At 51.2% G+C, this 22,365-nt stretch overlaps 6 protein-coding genes across 6 annotated transcripts; 3 read left to right on the top strand and 3 right to left on the bottom strand.

Annotated features, from left to right (window-relative positions):
* Positions 1-350: 350 nt before the first annotated feature.
* pan2n2 (poly(A)-specific ribonuclease) lies at positions 351-4,033 on the bottom strand (the record flags this gene model as incomplete). Its single annotated transcript, XM_056696250.1, has 3 exons — positions 351-1,347; positions 1,414-3,830; positions 3,905-4,033. 3 exons carry the CDS (start codon positions 4,031-4,033, stop codon positions 351-353), a joined length of 3,543 nt encoding a protein of 1,180 aa, XP_056558462.1.
* Positions 4,034-4,877: 844 nt separating this feature from the next.
* On the bottom strand, positions 4,878-7,431 carry N7496_003318 (ESCRT-0 subunit protein HSE1; the record flags this gene model as incomplete). Its single annotated transcript, XM_056696249.1, has 8 exons — positions 4,878-5,539; positions 5,594-5,809; positions 5,876-6,683; positions 6,745-6,843; positions 6,914-6,989; positions 7,073-7,107; positions 7,197-7,246; positions 7,392-7,431. The coding sequence occupies 8 exons, from the start codon at positions 7,429-7,431 to the stop codon at positions 4,878-4,880; spliced, it is 1,986 nt and encodes a 661-aa protein (XP_056558461.1).
* A 1,609-nt stretch (positions 7,432-9,040) lies between these two features.
* On the bottom strand, positions 9,041-11,786 carry pakA (mitogen-activated protein kinase kinase kinase kinase STE20; the record flags this gene model as incomplete). Its single annotated transcript, XM_056696248.1, has 4 exons — positions 9,041-9,145; positions 9,215-9,549; positions 9,604-9,703; positions 9,771-11,786. The coding sequence occupies 4 exons, from the start codon at positions 11,784-11,786 to the stop codon at positions 9,041-9,043; spliced, it is 2,556 nt and encodes an 851-aa protein (XP_056558460.1).
* Positions 11,787-13,108: 1,322 nt separating this feature from the next.
* On the top strand, positions 13,109-14,975 carry N7496_003316 (uncharacterized protein; the record flags this gene model as incomplete). Its single annotated transcript, XM_056696247.1, has 3 exons — positions 13,109-13,165; positions 13,271-13,296; positions 13,391-14,975. 3 exons carry the CDS (start codon positions 13,109-13,111, stop codon positions 14,973-14,975), a joined length of 1,668 nt encoding a protein of 555 aa, XP_056558459.1.
* A 1,481-nt stretch (positions 14,976-16,456) lies between these two features.
* N7496_003315 (SMP-30/gluconolactonase/LRE family protein) lies at positions 16,457-17,578 on the top strand (the record flags this gene model as incomplete). Its single annotated transcript, XM_056696246.1, has 2 exons — positions 16,457-17,178; positions 17,278-17,578. 2 exons carry the CDS (start codon positions 16,457-16,459, stop codon positions 17,576-17,578), a joined length of 1,023 nt encoding a protein of 340 aa, XP_056558458.1.
* Positions 17,579-21,016: 3,438 nt separating this feature from the next.
* N7496_003314 (arabinan endo-1-5-alpha-L-arabinosidase C) lies at positions 21,017-22,302 on the top strand (the record flags this gene model as incomplete). The annotated part of the gene is made up of 4 exons (XM_056696245.1): positions 21,017-21,277; positions 21,432-21,902; positions 21,975-22,060; positions 22,146-22,302. 4 exons carry the CDS (start codon positions 21,017-21,019, stop codon positions 22,300-22,302), a joined length of 975 nt encoding a protein of 324 aa, XP_056558457.1.
* Positions 22,303-22,365: the final 63 nt, after the last annotated feature.

Below are 22,365 nucleotides of genomic sequence, written 5' to 3'. Positions count from 1 at the left end.
CCACGTCATTCTCCACCGGCGTTGCTGAGGGTCCCGCGATGTCATTCCCTAACTTGCGGCAGTAGAAGAGTATTTTAGAGTATATAGATTGCATGGATATGAAGTAGCCTGTGAGTAGAATTTTCAAATCTAGATGAAGTTGAAAGTTGAAAAGGAAAATGTATTTGTGACTGTGTACAATTGCTATTGCATCCATAAGATAAGTAAAACCCTACGTCTATGCAGTCTCGAAGACCATGCCATGTGCTATAAGGGTTATCGCCAAAAACAAAGAGAGACAGAATCACTGCCTGGTCTGCCTCCACATTCATCAAATCCAGGACATTGAATCAAGTGTGCAAGGCGCACCCTCATCGCAGTGGACTGCCGCCGAAAAAGTCGCCCGCGCCGGGCCCAGAGAAGCTGCCGTTGCTAGGAGTCAGGGCGATCGAGCGCCGGAATGCCTGGCGGGGTGTAGTAGGAGCGCTGGTAGGTCCAGCTGATGGAGTGGCCGTATTCACTGGTGCCGATGTCGCGGCAGATGCGGCAGATGCTCCAGCTGCGTCGGGGGTGCTGGGTGTATTGCGACCGCTGTTATTCGACAGCGCCACGGCCGTGCCAGGGCGTGAGAGAACAGCGGCCGCGCTACCGCCACCGTTCTTGGGAGGGGGTCGGAATCCATGCTTCGATCCTTCGCGGAAGATCTCTTCGAGCATGTGCGCGACGATACCGGCGTCTTCGTATTCTTGGAACTTCTTCCACAGGCGCATAGCCATGCGGGCGTCCTCGATGGAGTCGTGGCCTTGAATCACGTCGGAGGTCGGTTCTTCTTGAATGTATTCTTTGAACACGGCCCAAGCCAAGTACCGTAGACTGAGACGACGGTTCTTGCTAGGGTGGAAGAAGAGATATTGTGTGTCCACGGTCTGGGACTTGGGCACTTGAATGTTGATCTTGCGGAAGTCCGAGGCCAAGCCGTGGCCGACAAAGATACATCCCAGGTTTAGCAGGAGCCAGAGCTTCTTATATGCTGCCTTGAGGGGAACGAGGTTATGCTCGCTGGTTCGCGGGTCGAGATCACCAGGTTTGATACCGGAGTATTGGGTGACATAGTCGACGATCGGCTCGCGGATAGTGATGTAGTCGTCGATAAAAGGCACGCCCTCATCCACACCCGAGGCCCGCAAGACTGATACACGGGCCAGGCCACTCTTGTTGGGCCGCACGATCTCTTGTGATCCGTCTGCCTTGACATCAATCTCGGCCTTTTCAAGGTCCACGAATTCGGTATCGAGGGCCACGGGCGTGCCAGTTTGTGGTTTCTCTTCCTCGGTCAGTGTGCGACAGGATTCGACTTGATGGCCACCACTACGTCACTCGTTAGCATGCACTTCCTACTATAAATTGAACTGGAGCACGATGGCTAGTACTTACTTCAAAGACCACTCGCGGAAAAGCAGAGTGGTATCCAAGCAGCTCTTCCAAGAGTCGTCGACACCATGGCGCGCACTCCTCACTTGGAAAGCCAAGACACAGGGCTGCTTCCACGGCTGGGTAAAGCGAAGGGCTTCATCGCGATCGACTTCAGTAACCAAGAAATCGTTGAAAAGATGCCACTTATCCTTGGGTTCCTGGGTTTCCGGCTCCGAAATAGAAACATTGATAAATGAGACCAGATGCGGTTTCTGATGCTCTGGAATATCAATCTCCGCCACCAGGCCCACCAGATCATACACCACAAGGCCGGGAGTATTGCTCTGTTCTCGTGCCCGAAGCTCATCGCCCTCGAAACACATCACTTGTCCGTTATCGATCACGACACCGACGGCGTCCGGCAGCCATCCAGGAATGGACCACAGGCGACGGCAAATTGGATTTGTCAAGGCCGCATTCAGCACAAGGATGAGAGGCATCCGGTGCACAGTCTTGCGAATCATGACTTGCTGGTAGCGGCGGCAGTAGTTGCACCATCCACGGTTCTGCGTTTCACGCTCGATACTGGCACGCAGAATGCTCGAGAATCTGAACGCCGGATTGCGCCGAGCATGTTTGATATCCAAGTTAGGATAGAGAAGCTCGTTTGCAAGAGAGTTGCCCGGGCGTACGGTCTCATTCTGGCAGAACATGCAACGAATAGACTCCGACGCAATGGTGGCAAGGCGCTGGTCAAGTTCTTCAGAGCTGGGCTGGATCATGCGGAAATCATGGGCAATCTGTGTCAGGAAGAAGCGGTTCACGGCTTGAATCGCAGTCGAAAGGGATTTATTGGTGAGGTTCTCTTCTAGGAGACCCAGATTAGAAGCCTCGCGGAAACTGCTGAATGTTTTCAACAAGTTGGTAGCCTGGCAATTCTGGCCATTGGCTTTCTCCAACATGTCGAACAAATATCCCAGTTCGCACAGAAGACAGTGCTCAAAGATGCAGGAGCCCGCAGCATGTGTCAGAGCAAGATTCCGGAAGAGAGGAATAAACTTGAGGAGTTGGAGGAGGGAATTCGTGAAGGAGTTTGCGATGTGAGTTTCCAGACCAGAGAAAGTGGTCTGGTTGTAAAAGCGGAAGTCGAAATCGTCGACACCGAATCGACTATACTTGATCTCGACATTGCTATACTTAAGGAGGGGATCATCGTCACTCTCGCCATTAATCTTTGCGCCTGCCAATGCTTCCGCCGTGTCACTAACAGAGCCCTTCAAGTCCGACTTGCCTTGATCCCGAGCCTTCTCACTCAGGAACTTGGGTGCAATGAGAGCGGGCTCGGCTGCAGCTAGTGCACGGGTATTCTCGACTTGATAGCGGCGGGTCTTTCGAGGATTGGGTGCTCCGTGCCCGACTTCAGCCGGGCGTAGATATGGAAGGAGAGACTGATCCAATTGAGGCGGTGGACTGCCGACTTCGAAAACGAAATGGCTAGGCCATGCTGAGAAGAGGCGGTCGTGGTAGTATGGCATACCAACCATGTTCAAGGGGGTTTCGGGGGACCAGTCGATGGGAGGTGGTCGGGCAGGTACGTCGGCGAATTCAATCTCTTTGCTCATCTCATTGAAGTGAACCTTGTTAGGAGAGCCCCAGAGATGAATAGAGCATTCCGCATCATTGATAGCAAGCGCCTCACCCGATGGTGAAAGGTCAAGGCCCATCATGAAAGAAACATTGGCTTGTCGTAGATTGATGGCATTTGGATTCATCAAATCCACCACCTGGAGCTGACCAGTTTGCGAAGCCACAAAACTCGTCGTGTGTAGCTTTGGATGCATCCGCACATATGCTGCGCCCGCATGGAACGGTATAGGAGGCAGCGGTGACAGGGTCTTCAGATCATACACATTTGCCAGTGGGTCAACAATCGGAGACCCCAGATGGCGGACCGAAAAGCCACAAGTGACAAGCAAGTCATTCCGCGCATCCATATCATTGACAGCAGTACCATGAGCCTTCCACGACTTGACGACCTTGAAATCCGTCAAACTAATCGCGTTCACAGACCCCGTATCCGTAGCCGCGCAAAGATACCGGCTCTTTTTCATGAGAGTATAATTCGAATCAGTATGCAACTTGTCAACGATGACACCCTTGTCAATATCAATCGTGAACATCGCACGTTGACAACCCGCTACCAGAATCCGATTCGTCTGTGCCGTAAAGCTCATGCAGCGGAGATCAACCATCTCCTCGTGCGCTATGTGCCATTGTGTCAAGCCACGCCGCGTGATCATATGCACACTCTTCGAAGATAAAGATATCACACCCCGTTCATGAAAGATTATCTGCCGCACCGGGCCTTCGGAGACAGGGTGTGCGCGAACGGAGGTATACCGCTGCAGTTCCGGTCCGTAGAAAGACGACACTCTACCCTAAAGCAAAGGAAAGAGAAACACGATCAGCACCATTACCATTATGTGTCTGATGATAGAAAAACGACACTCACATATTCATTACCCGTCCATAAAAGTTCCATCACATCGTCAAACGCTACCGTCGTCGCAATCGTAGGTAGCCCGTGCACACTCGGTGGTGGCATCGGGATGCGCGACAACTCGTCCCAATCTGCCTCCATCGCGACGGCAGGCTACTCCAGGCGGAGTCGCCCAGATTACGATATCGGATAGCACCTGTTTCGCAGAATGTATGTTGGCTCGGGATCTGCGACCTTCACCCAGAGGAGAAAAGACCGAGTCCGAGCATTGTCTTTCGAGGGGACGCGATTGCGGGGAAGCTATCAGATGTCTTGGGAGGCCGTGCGTGCGTCGACGGAATAGCGCGTGAAAAAAAGATAGCGGAGTGAGAGATCAGATCGAAAGGTTAGGGCCCGTCCCTCCTCAATGCGATACCGAAGGGAAAGTACACCCGTGTTTGCCGATACTTGTTGTCATCCGCCTGAAGACAGTCGCGGGATTGAGGTGTCGATATTATCACGTGATGACTGCCCGATAACGCAGGAAGTATGAACTCCGAAGCGGAATAATATGAACTATGTGCCATATATGTTGCTTTAATAACAAAAGAATCTAAATTTTCAATGATGATGTTAAAACATACTCAAATAATTTTCAGATCTGAATTCAAGGCCTAAATAAGAGACCCTGAAATTGTATAATCCTACTTGAGACCAAACTACAAATCCAAGAACACCTCAACAGGCAGCATTTCCAAACTGGCAAATCAATCAATTGCTCAACACCCGAGGTATAAGAAGCATATGTACGGGCAAACAACTTAGACCGTCTGTCATCAATTGGCTAAATACAACAGAAAGGCCCAGTAAGAGAAAAGAGAAACACATGAGAGTTAAGCGTCATCCAAAACCCCGCAGGCAAAAGGAAAGATAACGGACACCCCCAATCATTTAGTATCAAGGTATCAATCAACGGCAGCTAAGATAGGAAATCACGTAGCCATATTTATCTGTAAAAGGAAGCTGGGTTTGAGGCAGGTACGCCAGCCTGCGAGGGCTGGTATGCCTGGTATTCCCCGGTTGGCGGGGCCGAGGGCGCTGGGTTGAAGGCAGTGTACTGGGTGGGCTGGGAGGTAGCACCGGGTACAGGGGGTGGTTGGTGTGAGGGTGGGGGTTGTTGGTGCGGTGGGGAGGTTGGGTAAGGAGCTTGCTGTGCCTGTTGCTGCTGGGGAGGGTATTGGTGCGGGGATTGCTGATGCATTCCAGAGGCAGACTGCAGCTGCACGGGGTCATCGCTAGAATAGACGGAGGGCGAGTAATCTTGTTGTTGCTGCTGTTGCTGTTGCTGGAATTGCTGGTGGGCAGTTGGAGGAACTTGACCAGAGGGAGGGTAGGGGGGACGGTTGGCAGCATTTTGATGATCCACGGGCGAGTCGTAGACCGATGTTCCAAGTTCTTGCGGCGAATCATATGTAGACTGGGGACGGTGGTGTACAGGCTGGTAGGGGTCGGACTGAGGGGCCTGCGGCTGAACCAGAGGTTGTGACAGCGGTTGAGCTCCACCTGGGTACTGAGTGCGAGGATCGGGGGAGTGAGATGCGGGTCGGTATGGCATCGACTGTTCCGCACCGTAGTACGCATTGGGCTGCGACTGCGGGGCTGGGGTTTCTAAAAATTCAATGAGCGGGTATCCAACTAGTTCAAGATTTGAGATGGACATACCTTGGGGTCGAGGGCTAAAGTATCGCTGATCCGGCTGGGGAGCACCCTGGGGAGGACCCTGAGGATATCCAACAGGGGTGGCACCAGGATACCCATATGGCGGCTGGCCAGGACGTCCGTACTGAGCTTGTGGTGGATGAGCCATTGAGGCTTCCAACAACGATTCATAGTCACGGCGCGCCTTGATGAACTTCTCATTCAACTGAGTGAACTCATCTATATCATAGTCAGTATGCAAACTTCATAGCAAGGGCAGACCACAGCTAGGAACGAGACACCTACCTTTCTTCTGCGAATACTTCCCAATAAGCTCAATCAGCTTAGGGCGAATTGCCAACGTAGAGTGATAAAGGGTAGTAATCTCTTCGTTCTCCTGAACGTTCAAGTCCGAGCTCCGTGTGCTCAGCAATGTTAGGAGCTTCTCGACATTCTTAATCTGGCCAAAGACCTCGCCTTCCATCTGGGCCTCTCGGTGCAGCTCTTCCACAGTCGGGTCGGGAAGCTTCTCCACGTAGTTCAGAGGGAAGATACCCGTCTGTCCACGTAAAGAGCCCTTCCACCAATCCTTGTAGACTGATTCCAAGACCGCAATGATATCGCCTTTCCGGAATTGAAGCTCCCCGGGCTCCGAGGGCTGGAAGTCGAAAAGAGCTCTGACGCGCGACACGGTGGCCGCGGATGTACCCGAGGGGACAGGCTGAGCGACAGCCTCGGCTGCGTTCGTTGGGGCCGGGGCGGATGAAGATACAGCAGCCGCAGTGGACGACTCGGCTTGAGGTGCCGGACCTGGCGGTGGGTTCTTATCCTTAATGGAGAGTGCAAGCGCCATCTGCAATTCCTCCTCTTCCTTCTGTCGGTCAACATCGGTCATTGCGCTCTTGACAGGCTTCGACGGGGGCTGCAAATTGGGGTCTATAAAAGGGTCCGTCAGAAATGAACCGCGCGGGTCGTAAAGAGCAGGGTACCGACTTTGAGTCTTCAACTTCATATACGCCTGTTCCATGATACCAAAATCCGGGTTTGAAGCGAACATCTCCGTCCAGTCTTGCATGCGTTCCAAGATTTTCGACTTGACTTGTTGATGTGTGTTCTAAACCAGGCGTCAGTCGTCATGAACCATGTTCTCAAGGTAGGTCATCAATTATCCTTACACGATCAGCTGCCAGGCGCAGAAGCGCATCAGTGAAGCTCCTCGAGGCCAGCTCGCGATGGATCTTGGGACCACAGTTTTGCGACAGCGAATTGCCGAGCTAGATAATCCAAGTCAGAACCCTACCCCGACCCTACCCATCCACAACACCGAGACAATGCGATACGAACCTCCAAAGTATAGAGCTGCACATTGGCATTCCTGTGCGCCAGCCTCTTGATCATAGAAGCAACAGCCTCTTTCGCCCTATTAAACGAAACCCAGAGTCAGCAAGTAGCCCCTCCACATCACAGCACTCAATGCATTGAGCGGGAATGTAGATAACATACCCCGATTCTTCCGCAGCGACCTTATCACAGACATCCTACATCACCATCAAACTAAGTCAGCTCCGAAGCTCCCAACCTCCTCAACCGTGAACCGGTCAATATCCCGGCAGCCTGGAACACGCACCAGAATGTATTCCCAATTCTCAGAAGTCAGATTCTCATCCGTCGCCTTGGCTATAAAAACAATCGCCGGTTAGCATATATCCAGAACACCAACGTTACAGAATCCCTCGCGCTCCGCCGCAACTCCGGCATACGATCCAGCATGCGACCAGCGACACAGGACCCCCAAACGAAACCAGAAACATAAACGACTCACCGACGGCATCATCAAAAGCATTCTGCTGCGCGCGAAACATTGCCACGGTATATCCCTCCAGCGAGGCCGAACGGAACGGTCACGGGGTGTACGTAGCAGGTGTAGTATCGTAATCGGTAGGTATGTCAGGCACCGATTCTCAGCACACGCTAAGCAGTTCAGTCACGCCTCTGCCAAGAAATCCTGCAAACGGTGTACCAGGATCCCTCGTCGCAATGAATCCGAGTCAAAATCTCCTCTGAAACCGGGAATATCAAGCACCAGATTGGCAGCAGTCGGAGGTCCAGCCACTAAATGCGGGGATGGGCGAGAACAACCAGCGTGAGGCTGAAACGGGGCAGGATTCGTGCCAACACCGGCGGTGCGAGAGTATCGATAGATGGCGAGACGAGAAGAAGGGCGAGATTGGAAGAAGGTAGTTCGAAAAGAAGGTGCTGCGATTTGTCTTGAGCAACGGGGGTTTTCTCAGGCGATGATCAGGGAAGCCTGCGTGTTGTCAGTGCTGCTGTGTCCGGGCGGAACTGAGTCAGCAGGACCGATGACGACGGTGGGCACTGGGAGGGGAGCTCGGATATTCTTAGCTCAGGGCCCACGGGAATTGTGTCTGCCTTGAGAGGATCTTCGAGAAGAGATTTTCTATTTTATTGTGGCTTTAATGTCGGATTACTCAAGTTTGCCCCCCCTTTTAAAATCTGTCAGATATAGGCTCCGGCTTTTTGGTGGGTTTGGTTTGTTGGATCGCTCTGTGGCTGAGAGAAATATATATCCACAGCTACTTCGCAGTAAATGCGTGTGTGCTCTCGTATTCGTACAGTCTGTGGCTGTCAAGATAACTCTCTAGGAACACCGCAGACTGTCATTTCTATTGCGTACGAAGATATAGAAAGATGGGCAAATATTCTTGAGACCACTCAATGGGAATATACTCGGTGAGAATACCATCAAAAGGCATAATTGATGTACGATCACATAAACGGAGCAACTCCTCGCGATGTTCAAGGACAGACAATTCCAAGCCTCGAATACCAAATGCGCACGAAGCAAATTCTCATCCCATTCGGTAGAGAGCCACGAGGGCAGGACATATAACGCAAACGCAGCAGATACAGCAGTGGACGAGATTCAGCCCACTTCCCAATCACCACTTCAAGATTATACTCGAATTGCATGGCAAGATGCCAAATGAACTACATAATACTACAGACACCCCCACTAGGGAAGCATAGAAACACAAAAAGGGGGGAGATAAAATAAGATGGACAGAGTAGAGAAACAAGAAAACCCAGCTTCGCCCTCGCCAAGCATCACAGGGTCGGGTCACAAAACAAAGGCATAAGATCGAGGAGATCTTTATTTTTTCATCGCATGAGGACAATATTCGTCAAGAGAAAAAGAAAATAGACTTGTGAATATGAAAAAAAATGACATGGTTCAATGGGAATATAATGAATAAATCAGTAGAAGGGAAAAAAAGGACCGACTCCAACGACATGGTGATGCGAAATATATTGACATGCCGGAATCTAGAAGAAAGAACATCGGGAGTGACGGGGTATCTGAACGAGACGGGAAGAGGGAGACGCAATGAAATATCAAGGAAATGAAGAACCGAAACATGGACATCGAAGGAGGAAGGGGAATCTAGTCGTTTAAGCGCCGCCTTTCTGCGCTTTCTCTTGAGCGCGGCTGATACGCGCAGCCTTGACCAGCGGGGCGAGGTGAGTTAGTGGAGAGCACAGACCCATGAATGGATGCTATGGAGATGTTAGTGAGCTGACTTCACTGAAATATGGAATTAAGAACTAGAAGGGGAAGTGACATACCTTCAACAAATCATGAGCCGAAGCACGCTTCTCGGGGTCGACCTTCAAGGCAAAGGAGAGGAAGTCACGGAAAATGTGTGACAGCTGATGCTCATCTTTGATTTTGGGGGTTCCGTTCGTGGCGATCAAGTAGAGAGCGCGAAGCGGCGATTCAGTCAGATAAGGTGGCTCACCCTCAATCATCTCAATGGCCATGATACCCAAACTCCAAATGTCGACCTTGCGACCGTACTCCTTACGAGTGACGACCTCGGGCGCCATCCAGTAGGGGGTACCGACCATGGTGTTGCGCTTGTTGTGGGAGTCGTTGATCTGGGCACAGAAACCGAAATCGGCTATATGAAGTATTAGCATTGCGATTGTAGGGTAAACAGAGATAGGAATCATACTTAGTTTGATGTTACCCTCTAGCGAGAGCAGGATATTATCGGATTTGATATCACGATGAATCACACCCTTCGAATGCAGATGCTGAAGGCCACTCAGAGTCTAGGATAAATTCGTCAGCAACTCTGTACTTCAAGTCCAAAACCGGAACCAATTTTGAAATACTTACCTCGCGACAAACAGCAGCAATCTGCCCTTCACTCATAATGTTGAAGGTGACCACGTCCGTCAAACTGCCACCCTCCATATACTCCATAACAACCCACAGATCCAGCCCGTGCAAGAAGCTCTCCAGGAAATTGACGATGTTCTTGTGCTTGCTATCCTTCATCACAAGAATTTCGTTGATGATAAGGTCCTTCTTCGGCTGAAGATCGAGATTCATCTGTTTGATGGCCACGCAGTTGTTGGTACCCGTCTCATATGCAGTATAGACACCACCGGAAGCACCCTGGCCGATCTTGTTCAAGCTGTGATATAATTGTGTGGGATCCCCTGGATGGCAAATCTGAAGCAGACGCTGGCGAACATCCATAATATTGCTCTGACGCTGCTGGCGTTGCCGTGGGCGAGCGGCGGGCGGAGCACGGGTGTTGGGCGAAGCAGAAGCAGGCGAAGGATCCGCGGACGAGGGGCCGAAATTCGTAGCCAAGGGTGGTGGTTGAGGTGGTTGTTGCTGCGTGCGCTGACTCGTGCTCCGATCCAGCTGCTTCGAGGCAATTGCCTGTTGGGCAGCTGCCATGACCTGCTCTTGTTGCTGCTGGTATTGTGTCGGCGAGGCGATCACATTGTGCTTGGGAGCCGGGACACCGTTGCGGGAGTTGGAGCGACTGGGCTTGGGCGATCCGGAGGTTACGGGCACTGCGTCGGGTATGGGTGGTGCGGCAAACGATGCGCCATATGGATCTTGAATTGGTCGCTGCGGTGAAGCGCCATAGGCTTGCGATACAGGAGGTTGTGGTGGTGGACGGGCTGGGATCATTCCGGTCGGGGGCTTTGGAGGCGCACGATGCGGGACCATACTACCCAAAGGCGGAGACATGCCGGCAGCTGGCGAGACTGCGGGAGGACCGCGAGGAATGGGAGGCGGCGATCGTGGGTTTTCAAAGCTGCCTTCATGGTTCTGTGGGAATCGGGGGCTACCGGGCGGCGATGTCCCCGTTGCTGGAGTTGTCGTGGAGGGCTTGTATGATGCATTATCGAACTTGTGCCATACCTCGTCATCATCTCCCCGCGTATTCTTTTCGTAGAATCGCATGATATCCACCATTGTCTGCGGGTGTTCCTCCTGTTCCTTCTTGGAGATACCGTTCTCCTGCAACAGTCGCTGCCATTCCTTGGGCAGACCGGTGAACTGGCCGGTCTGATTATCATATCCCACATGCGTAACGTGCACCGGATTCTCCGGGGCAGAAATCTTGATGTTGCGGGGCGAACCGAGCATGCTGTTGACGAAACTGGAGAAGCTGGCTTTTTTGCTTCTTCCCACCCGAGGAGGGGGTGGGACCGGGTTGCCATTATTGACCTCATCGGAGTAGCGCTTATCGTGGTGAGATCGTTCGGTGTCCCGATGCGCAAAGGAATCCATCATACGGTTCGGAAGGGCCGTGAGGCTGGCCGATTGTCGGAGAGTCTGGCGGCCACGCGGATCGTCGGGACTGGTGTGATGGGAGCGCAATGTCGGAGGCTGTGGGTGATGTTGATAATGCTGGGGCTGATGATCGGGTTCGGCGCTATTCTCATCCAGCGCACTGAGCATACCCCGCGTTTCAAAGGAGGAATTATTCAAGTCATCCGAACTGTGTTCGTTATAGGAGAAGCGGTTGGAACTTCGAGTCCGGGAGCGCGAGGAGCTGGAGAAACTGGGGAAATAGGTCGAGGAGCCCTCATCAATGACGGGGGAAGGGCCACCACTCTGCTGGCTGTGCTGGCTATGTTGGCTATGTTGGCTATGTTGCTCGAGCGAGGAGGACGAGGAGCCAAAAGCTGCGTTGGATCGCGATCGGACGTGCTCGCGACTGCCACTGGGAGAGGAGCGCGGGTAGACGGGGGCGGAGGGGTGACGCTTGAGCGAGGTGGTGCTTTGATGACTTCGAAGAATGCGCGAACTGAAGCTAGGGGGATCCTTGTGCAATTTGCTGGAGGGGCGCCGGAATTTCAACGAGAAATTACTTTCCGAACTCATGGTGGGCAGGTCAGGGTGGTCGCTGTCGGTTGGGGGGTGACAGGACAAGGTTAAGATTGGAATTGGGCCGAGGAGAGGGAGGGGGAATTAGGAGAATTTTCCAAGGCCAATTGGGGGGGAGATTTGACAGCGACCGTAGAGGTCACGGTCGGGAGGCGGGACTGAGGGCAGTAATTCTCTGATTCGGGGTTGGAGGCTTATTATAACGTGGTTGTGGTGGAGGTAAAAAGTCTGGGGCAGGGTCGTCAAAGCTTTGGGAAGGAGATTTGGAAAAAAAAAAAGAATGAGAGAAGGGGAATAATAATTCAGAGAGCAAGAAGCCCAAAAGTGGCCGGCACGTGGAAAGCGGAGATGAAAAGGGAGAAGCAAAAGAGGACTGGTGGCTGGTTTTTTAGGACGATGACGCGGGGGACCCGAGGGTGGCAGGTTTGGCAGGTTTGGCAGGTTTGGCAGGTCTAGAGGAGAGATTAGGATGAATAATGAAAGGTTCGAGTATATTATCATCTTATTAGAGTTATATTCATCAGTCCTGATATAATCTCTCTTGGATTATTTGATATGTGATCATGGCATACTATAGCACTACCAGTATATACTGTATTGTACTAGAACACCCCGAGGTCATGGACCTCCCACCACAATCTAATTTCTCCGAAGCATTCTAGATTTTCGAGGCCCCTTCCCTCCCCTGGACTGCTCATTTCCTCATTTCACCCGAGTGGATGAACGGGGCTAAAGTGGACAAGTAAGTGGACACCCAAACGGTAGGCGTTGACCAAACGCGGGACAAGAATAGATGTGGGTTACTTCCACCAGACTAGACCAACTCTGGACGATGGAAATGATTATCCTCCGTAGCGTCACTGGTTATCTTCGATCGGAGAAGTAGTGTAGATGTAGCTATAGATAGGTAGTCGGGTAGTTAAGTACTCTTCGTTCTTCCATTCTGCATTCTCTTTATAAAGTATAAACCCTCGAACTGGCAATTTATCCGATCTTGACTCGATACAAAACTCAATACTATACCAACCATCTCATCTCTCCATAACAATGCTTGGTGATAACTTCTCTTCTGCAGGTACACTGCACTGTCTGCTTACTCTATCTTCTCCTGCATACTTGCTGGTCGCCCTACCAAGTGAGGTCGCCTAACCCGCACGATGAGGACTTCTGACCGCCCATGATTTTCGCCCCCACGCTTGCCTCTGGCATATCATGATATCAGAGCCCAAAACTGATCTCCAATCAGCCAGATCACTCTAGATGGAGTCGAGTACATATCTCTCCCGATTCGACTCGACACTCATCACAGTGGCTTGAACATGTCGCTCGAGGACCCAGCCTCCAGACAGAAGCGCACAAGACTGAGTAAGCCCAAGGTGCGCTCTGGCTGCAAGACCTGCAAGTTAGTCGATCCCGACCCTTGACAATCCCCGGGTTAATTTGCACTTAATCTATCGAACGCGTCACTAATTCCGATCTAGGACTCGACGGGTCAAATGCGACGAAGGTAAACCCACTTGTACTCGGTAGATTCACCTTTCCTTTCCTTTTCTTCTTGCTCTCATCTTCCAAGCCGTGTTCATGAACTAACCACATTACAGTTGTGCCAACGCCGGGCGAATTTGCGAGGGTTATGGAACGCCTAAACCAGCAACGCCCTTGCCCAGATCACTGGCCCCCGCGCCAGCAGTCGACGATGCCATCGAACCGCCCGCGCTGGAATTCTTCTTCATCAAGACCGCACCACAACTAGCGGGCTTCTTCGGGAGTGCCTTCTTCCAGCACAGCGTCCTCCAGCAAAGCCTCGCCGAACCAGCCATCCGCCAGGCAATCGCAGCAATTGGTCTTTTGCACGAGCAAACGGCGACAGATAGACACGGCACACTCGCGAGAAGGTCCTCACCGAGTATCCACATCAAATTATACAATCGATCCATCCGCGCAGTCCTCGACAAGATCACCTCTAGCGAAAATGCAACTCCATTACTCGCAATGACAAACGTACTCTTCACCTGCCTCGAGATCATCCAGGGTAATGCGAAAGCAGCCGCAGCCCATATCACTGCGGGAATCAAACTATTACAAGCCTGGCGCGAAAAGAATGGCGTGCCAATCGCGCCCTGGGGCCGAAAGTATACCTCCTTCGAGGCGCGCTTCATGGAAACGGAGATTGCGCCGATACTGAGCCTGTTCAACACCAACGCGATCGAATGCGCTGGCGGACAGCGCAGTAAATTCATTTTGAACCCGGTAGATGAGAACGGGGCATTACTCCTCGCGACTCGCTTCGAGACCCTCGACGAGGCTCGCGTCGGACTCATTGATATGATCACCGACGCGACGTCTGTCTGTAACGGGCTAAACAACGGCCTCGTACGTAGACCACTCGCCGATATCGACCCCGTGGTAGTCTCTTCCTCCGTGCAGCAGAATCTCGAGCGATGGCAGCGTAACGTGGACGACCTAATCCGTCGACAGAAATGTACCTGGGATACGAAAGAGCAGCGAATTGCTGACGCTATCTGTGTCATCCGACTTTCTACTACATTCGGGGTGAGAGCATACGAGACCAAATCCGAGTGTGAGTGGGACATGCATCGAGCCGAGTACGAAGACTTGATTCGATTCGCCGACGCAATTGTCTCAGATCGAGTCCGTTTTCCGGATGAACTGTCTCGCACGTTCAGTCTGGATTTCGGCTTGATTTTCCCATTGCACGCTGTAGCCTGGAAATGCCGTTGGCCTAGACTGCGCCGGCAAGGGTTGGACTTGTTGCTTCGCACCACGAGGCGGGAGTGGCTCTTCGAGGCTAGGCATTACCATGCTATTTTCTCCCGGATTATGGAGATTGAAGAAGCGGGCTGTGGTCTGCTACCGGGTGTACGCCCGGACGATGACTGGCTACCTCCTGAACATGTTCGGATTTGCGACTTTCTGGTTGATGTGCTGCCTACGCCGCAAGGTGAAACTCCTATCTATGAAGTGACGTTCTTCAGTCGGCCTCACGGCATTGATGGACCCCTGGCTTCAGTCACTGAACAGATGCGATTGGAGTCGTTACAGCCCGTGGAGGCTGCGGTGCCCACGAATATGTTTGGGCATAGCTTGAAGCGAGCGTTTCAGACCACTGATTTAGATTGTACAGGAATTGGTGAGTGTTATCTCGGTATAAGAATTGTGGTATGACTTTATGACTATCTGGCGGTATGGGTTTGGGAAATACCTAGGAATGGAATTGACGGCGTTGAATGTTCATATTAGATGGAACCGCTGAAGATGGAGTTATGTTGTTCTATATCTTCTTCAGTTAGCATGAGCCATGAAAAGGAAACTCGCCCCTTAGATTAGATTGGCCTTGCAGTATTATGAGAATTAGCTAGACTACAGACTTTTCCTTCTCAAATCTTCCCCAGGAGTCATGCTATCCAGATACAAGTAGGTAGGTTTCTTGACGACTATAGTTAGTATCGCGATTGTCGTCCGAGGTGTGACGTGACATACACCGACAATGCCAATCGGAGCTGGGTTGATCCTGTTTATGCTCACTAAAACTCTTTAATGTAGATATTTAGGATGAGAATTCATCTCCTTATATACAGGAGATCCCCATGTAAAGACTCACGTCCTTCAACTTTCATGCTGCCATTTCCAAATCGTTCAATTGGGCGCACAGCACCTCATACAGAGTAATGCTTCGCGATTTAACAACCTTAAGAGATACCCTTCCTTACATTGCAAAGTTCACTCCCCGATGTAAATAATTACGAAAGTACACTACGGTGTAGTCACCGCCCCAGACTCTACCCCTGATCTGCGCTGTCGAATGGTCTGGGCACTGTACCACACACGAAGGTGTTGGAGTTGGACAAGGTCTTTCGCTTTAGGTTGGAGATCGGCAGCCATGTCTTCTAATGGTGCTGATAAGCGTGTGCTGGACCTGTCACCTCGGCTGCTATTCAGGTACAGGGCCACGCGTTCTTCTTGTGATAACCTTGCATGAGATGTGAATGAACAGGGATTGGGTTAGTCTGCTGGGAGAGGTTTAGCTACCTCAAGCTAGGGAAGGTGGATCATTTGTTAAGAACGTAAGTCTGCCAGACCGACTACTAAGTGGTTCATGGATAATAGTTATCCAGTCTGATAATTTTGGGAATTAGAATCTAGCGCTAGTTTGTTTAGTCTTGTCCTAGTCGAGCCAAATTTCAAGTTGCCGCTATATAGGCGTCCCGCTCACTTTAAGTCGTCCAAACTTCGATTACACCTCAGAATTACCCTACAAAGTCCTCCGTACAAGAATCTCCCCCTTAATCTGTCTGTCAACAAAGTAAGACATCAACCGTTTAGAATAGGAAGCTCACCATGGCAAAATTTCGGGAAAACTCCCGATGTGGATCTTGGCTCGCCGATCGCAGTCCCAGCCATCCGCGAAACACCCCCAAGCCAAAAACCACGGTCTAGCTATATCCAACGCGATTGAGTTTATGGCCGGAGGTGGATACACCTGACATCATTAATTAGCCTGCGCAAGCTCCCACCAAGCGTCCCCCTCTGCAGAAAAAAAACAACCGCAAAAAAACCAGCCTCGAGAACCGAGATATCCCTGGCAAGCAAATTGGACGCGCAAGCAAACAAATCAGAATCAGAGAGCTCCGAACAATCAAGCAGATATGGTGACCGGCATATCCCACGCGAGCCTGCAGGCGAACGCGTCCATCCCGTCCAATTTCAGTATCTACAACCCCGATTTCCTGCATATCCTCGGTTCGGCGCCGAAACTGGAGCTTCTCCTCGAGAACGATGAATACCCCTTCGCCCACGAGGCGAGCGTGTACATCCCAAGCACGGACTCGCTGTTCATGTCGAGTAATATCTTCATCGACCCGGTTACCAACCAATCCACCATCAAGGTGACCAAAGTCAATGTGAGCGCATACCCCGTCACAGCTGAAATCATCAATACGACAATCCCTATGCCCAATGGCGGTGTCAACAATGGCAACGGGATCCTCTGGGCTGGCCAAGGGACCCTCAACGAAACGGGCGGGTTATTCCAAATGTCCACGACTGCCCCGTACAAGTCCGAGTTGATCATCGGGAACTACTACGGGCGCGAGTTCAATTCCATCAATGATGTGGTTGTGGCTCGGGACGGCGCGTACTGGTTTACCGATCCCATTTATGCGTCGAAGCAGGGTATTCGTCCGAAGCCGCAGTTGCCGAATCAGGTGTATCGGTATGATCCGGCGACGAAGGATGTACGGGTCGTTGCTGATGGGTTTGGTCGGCCTAATGGTATTTCGTTTTCGCCGGATCAGAAGACTGTGTATATCAGTGATACGGCGGAGACTGTTGGTGATGGGACTACTGATCCGTTGTTGCCTGCGACTATGTAAGTTCGATCCTCGTTACGAACCCCTTGCGGAATACGCGCGGCTATACTATTTCATCATTGGAGATTAAATCTAAACACTAATTCTGATCTATCTAGTTATGCATTCGACGTGACAATTATCCACGGACAACCATTCCTAACTAACCGGCGCGTCTTCGCAATGCCGGGCGATGGAATCCCGGACGGAATCAAGGTCGACCAGAACGGCAATGTCTACGCAGGCTGCAAGGATGGCGTGAATGTCTGGTCAGCTGGAGGTGTGCTACTGGGCAAGATCCTGATCAAGGATGGGACGTCGAACTTTTCCTTCGGACGCAACGGGCGCATGTTTATTCTGAATGAGAATAAGCTATTTGCGGCGCAATTGAACCGTACAGTGCGTGGGACGCTATTCTAGAATGAGAGATGCGATACGAGATATACGAAGCATGCAGAGAAAGAAAGATGGGAATGGATGGCGTGATTATTGGACGTTATTGGTGACGGTGATATGTTTCGCAGGCGTGATTTACATAGAAAATATCGATCTGAGATTGGGATCGTAGATCGCCATCCTGGGTGTACAGGGGGGTTATTTGCTTTCGATCTGTAGTATCTTGTTATCCTGCCTGGATTCTATACCGTTAGAAGTTGCTATGGGATGCCAATACGGGCACATCCGAGGTACTATTGGATGTGGCCAAATCAAGCTTCGATGTGGAAGCCCTGCGAGCGCCCCTGCCGCGTCATCAGTGATGAAGATGGTTTCTTCGTAAACAAGCTTAAATGTGAGGAATGTGTCGTCAACGTGGACACGGTGCCTGCAGCAAGGCTGTCGATCGCAATGATATTTGATGTGAAGATGAAGGATGAAGATGGGGTTCAAAAACGAGAAAAGGGCTAACTATACAGCAAGTAAATAGTGTGGTCTAGATGATGTCAACATATGCTAGTCGAAGGGCTGATCCTATATCTGTCTAGTCTATAGTATGACTAGCTACGGTCGCGGGGTCCCCGCAAAGCCAAGAAGCATTATCTCGAGAAGAAGCCTTGGGGACTTACAAAACTTCCGAGACGATACCCGAGTCTTTCCATCCTCACTCTTGACTTGCATCATGCATTTACCATCGGCCGACTGTCTGATGTCAGAATCCCACTTGATCACCATGCCGTCTTCTATCCCAAGAGAGGGAAATCCCGAAAGTCAGATTGACTGACGCGGGAGAAGGAGGGCCAGCGAGGCTTCTCTATGGAGCACTGGGGACGCCTTTGGACGCCTTTGGCTAACCTTGACGGGCGACCGGAGCACGCCATGAGTCTCGTGTTTGCAGTCATCCCGATGGACAGCAGTCATGCATGATGAGCGATGAGGAATATACAGCGGGACATCAATATTCTGCGATATTACTAACTTATGCTACCACTAGGATCGTGAACCCTGGTACTATAATGATCATAGCGGGGAAAACAGGCTGGCCATCGACTGGGATTAGCTGTTGGCTAGTCAGCTCTAAACTGCGCCGCTTCTCCACATCGCGCCCATCTCGTAACTTCCCCCATGACTCGCGTGATGACATCGGCTCGAAAAGCTCGCAAATATCGCAACCAACGATGATTTATTTCCCGACTGGAGCTGCTGCATGACGATAGCCAAGGTCGGCCGTCGGCTACCGGGTCTGCCGGGGATTTCTCACCATCTAAGAATCTTACAGATAGAAAATAGACATCCTAGGATGTACATACCCAGCCAAGGACGGTGACAACAGCCAAAATCCTGTTCAGTACAGCGAATGACTGCGCCCGGAAGGTCGGTGTAGTTAGCCCCCAATTCTTCGGAGACTAAACTACGACATACATGCAGGAATGACCGTGAGCGTGGAAGCCAACTGTTGATGACTACAGCTCGTGCAGCGCTACTGCCCTGCCACGCCTGTCTGTCTCGCTTTACAAGGCCCAAGGCTCCCTTTTTTACCAGCACCACGGGAAGACAGATGCAGATGTCGATGCAGGTCAATACCGCTCAGCTCCTCGGAAGTGTTCCACTTCCAGAGGCCCTGACAGCCTAGCGGTCTCACAGCCCCTTTGGCCCTGCTGAAGAAGGGTACAAGGCTCCCTTCAGTAGCTAGGTTGCCCTCACTAACCAGTAGCCTAGTCCACCTCCTTCTCGCAGCATGGGATCGCTCACTTGATCAATGGGACGATCTTCAACGATCTCATCCGCTTTCTAACCATCACCTCCCCAACACCATCACTAGCGGAAAATCAACCGTTCCAGTCGATCTTAGACGGTCAGCACCGGCTCTTGCGACCGAGCACAGTTCAGCTGGCGATCTAGCGAGAAAAGTCGGCTAAGGTTATTGGCGCAGCGAGTGCCGGGATTGTCCCCACATGGGGGCCGATCATCAGCCTCCCCGGACTGGAGTCACTCTTTTGGGCCCAAAGCCTTAAAAGTCAAAAATGGATGGGAAGTTGGGGCAGAAATTAATTGCCCGAAGCTTGGGAGTGCAGATGACCGATGTCGCAAGTGATGCAGAAGAGGGCTTGCTTAATATTGGCATAGAAACGAGGCATGATGAAAAAGAGTGAAGTGTATCGAGTACTGTACTTTGTTGCATGTTGATGTATTAGCTTGAAAGCAAAGTGTTTGGTGTACATGATAAAGACTACTCCACACAGTTCAATCGAGTCCCAACAACTCCAAGGATAGATAAAGTTCATGAAAAATATCCATGATCAGTTATAACCAACGTCAAAAAATCAATAGCGTATTTCAGCACGGATGATCCCCTTGCTGATAACCATGGCATCTGCTAGTTTTTATTTTTATTTTTTTTGTATGTATTTACTTTTCCTAGGAGAGAATGTGGGCCCATGCGGCCGCGCTCTTTCACAAATTACGAATCATGCATCTTCGGCAACATCTCCCCTTTAACCCCCCTACAATAAAAAGGGTTATGCACCAGGGCCCGCTACCAGGATTCTCGATCTCAAGTTGGACATGGAAGTGGATATGAGGTAATTTCTTAGCGTGTTCCTCGCTGTGGTGAAAAGTAGCAATTTGGTGCGCTCTTTCAGGCTCTTGTGGAGTCTTGATGGAGACATCACAAAAGGGATAGCTCGGCACAGCCCGTCTGATCTCTCAATCTTACATTTACACTTACACATTCTACTAGACTATTGACAACTAACTCTTGTTTTGTATTGAACTCCAGTATAGATAGTGTATTGATATAATTATGTACATACATCTCCGTGCATTCAAACTCGTTATACTTTGTATACTCACCGTATCTAGTCAATACCCTCGGATTACTATTCAACAGATCCTCCTATGAGAATCAATCGAGCGGGCCTATTTGCAAATTACCCAGAACGTCAATGATCCACATCTCCCATCTCCTCCTGTCCTCAACTCCCCTTGGCCTTTCGGCACTATCCCTACTGTGGCGCCCGAGCCACGTCGGGGGGCCCAGCCTAACGACTGATACTGACATGTGCCTTACATTCATAGGATGAATATGCACGGAGAATGAAGCTCTGATTGGCATGTCCACACTGCTTGAGTGGTCCCACGACCCTCTCTTGATTGCCAAGGCGAAAGACGCACCCGCAAAGACGACATCTGCATGACCCTCCATGGCAGAAAGGCCATGAGCCCTAGATCTAAAGCCCGACAGGTGGAAGGAAGGAGGGGGGAACAAGCAAAAAGATCAACATAAATAACTTGTCTCCCCCCCCCAAGGATCACTTTTTGATTCCTTCTAGAATAGACAATCCCGGCCTCTTTCGACATTCTTGATTTCTATTTCTTCTTCTTCGCACCCTTGTCGATCTTCCATCTTCATTGACTGCCACCATGTTGGCTATTTTCTTCACCTTGTTTATAGCTCTGGCTAGCGCCTACCCGGCGCGAGGCCCTTGTACGGGAGACTGCTGGACTCATGATCCTGCTATGATCCAGCGTGTGTCCGATGGCACGTATTTCCGGTTCTCGACTGGAACTGGTGTCAACACAATGACCTCGTCTTCCTTGAAGGGACCATGGACGGACGTGGGTTCAGCTCTGCCAAATGGTTCCGTAATTACTCTCGACGGTGTAGACAGCAGCAACATTTGGGTATGTACCAAAAAACGGGATCTCAAGAACAGCGCCGAGCACTGGACTATACTACTAGTCAAGCTAGCCCGGGGTCATTTCTAAATATACCGATAACCCCCAATCCCCCCGAACCAACCAAACCCCCCCCCAAAACGCTAACATCCCTGTCCAGGCCCCCGACGTGCATTACCAAGGCGGAACATACTACATGTACTACGTCCTCTCCAAGCTCGGCACTCAAACCTCCCAAATCGGCGTAGCAACCTCCAAAACAATGGAGCCCGGCTCCTGGACCGACCACGGTATCATCGGCATCCCCGCCAACAGCGCCTACAATCGAATCGATCCCAACTGGATCACCATCGGCGGCAAGCAATACATCCAATTCGGCTCCTACTGGCAAGACCTCTACCAAGTTGCTCTGGAAAGCCCGCTGCAGGTCGGGTCGAACACGCCGCACCAGATCGCGTACAACGCCAGTCTGAACCACCGCGTCGAGGCCGCGTTCTTGTATGAGCACGGTAGCTACTATTACTTGTTTTTCAGCGGTGGTATTGCGGGCTCGTATACGGCGACTTACCCCGCCCAGGGCGAGGAGTACCGTGTGCATGTTTGCCGCTCAACGAGTGGGACTGGGGGCTTTGTGAGTGGATTCGTGATCGGCGACGCTAGAGCGTCGTGTCTGTGAATCTTGACTAATGATTCGGTTTGATAGGTCGATGAGGCTGGGACTTCTTGTCTCGAATCGGGTGGTACTATTATCCTTGCTAGCCATGATCAGGTTTATGCTCCCGGTGGACAGTAAGTTGGCCCCCATCGTCTCCACTGAACTAAACCCCCGCCGATACAAGGCTAGATCAGATCAGAGCTCTAACACATGTCACAGGGGTGTTCTCACAGACAAGGATCTCGGCCCCGTGCTATACTACCACTACTACCCGCTCTCGGTGAAAGAGGCCGGCGGAACCGGTGTCTCCGGCTACAAGTACGGCTGGAACGAGCTGGACTTTTCAACCGGCTGGCCAGTCGTAAAGGCCGTTTAAGCCCATTCTCCTAGGAGTCTGCGGGTCTCCTTCCAGCAACATTTCTTATATTCTATTCTATAC

This window comes from Penicillium cataractarum, assembly GCF_028827025.1.
Source record: "Penicillium cataractarum strain IBT 29864 chromosome Unknown utg000002l, whole genome shotgun sequence".
In the NCBI taxonomy this organism is placed as follows: domain Eukaryota; kingdom Fungi; phylum Ascomycota; class Eurotiomycetes; order Eurotiales; family Aspergillaceae; genus Penicillium; species Penicillium cataractarum.
This window is presented reverse-complemented; position numbering and strand designations above follow the sequence as displayed.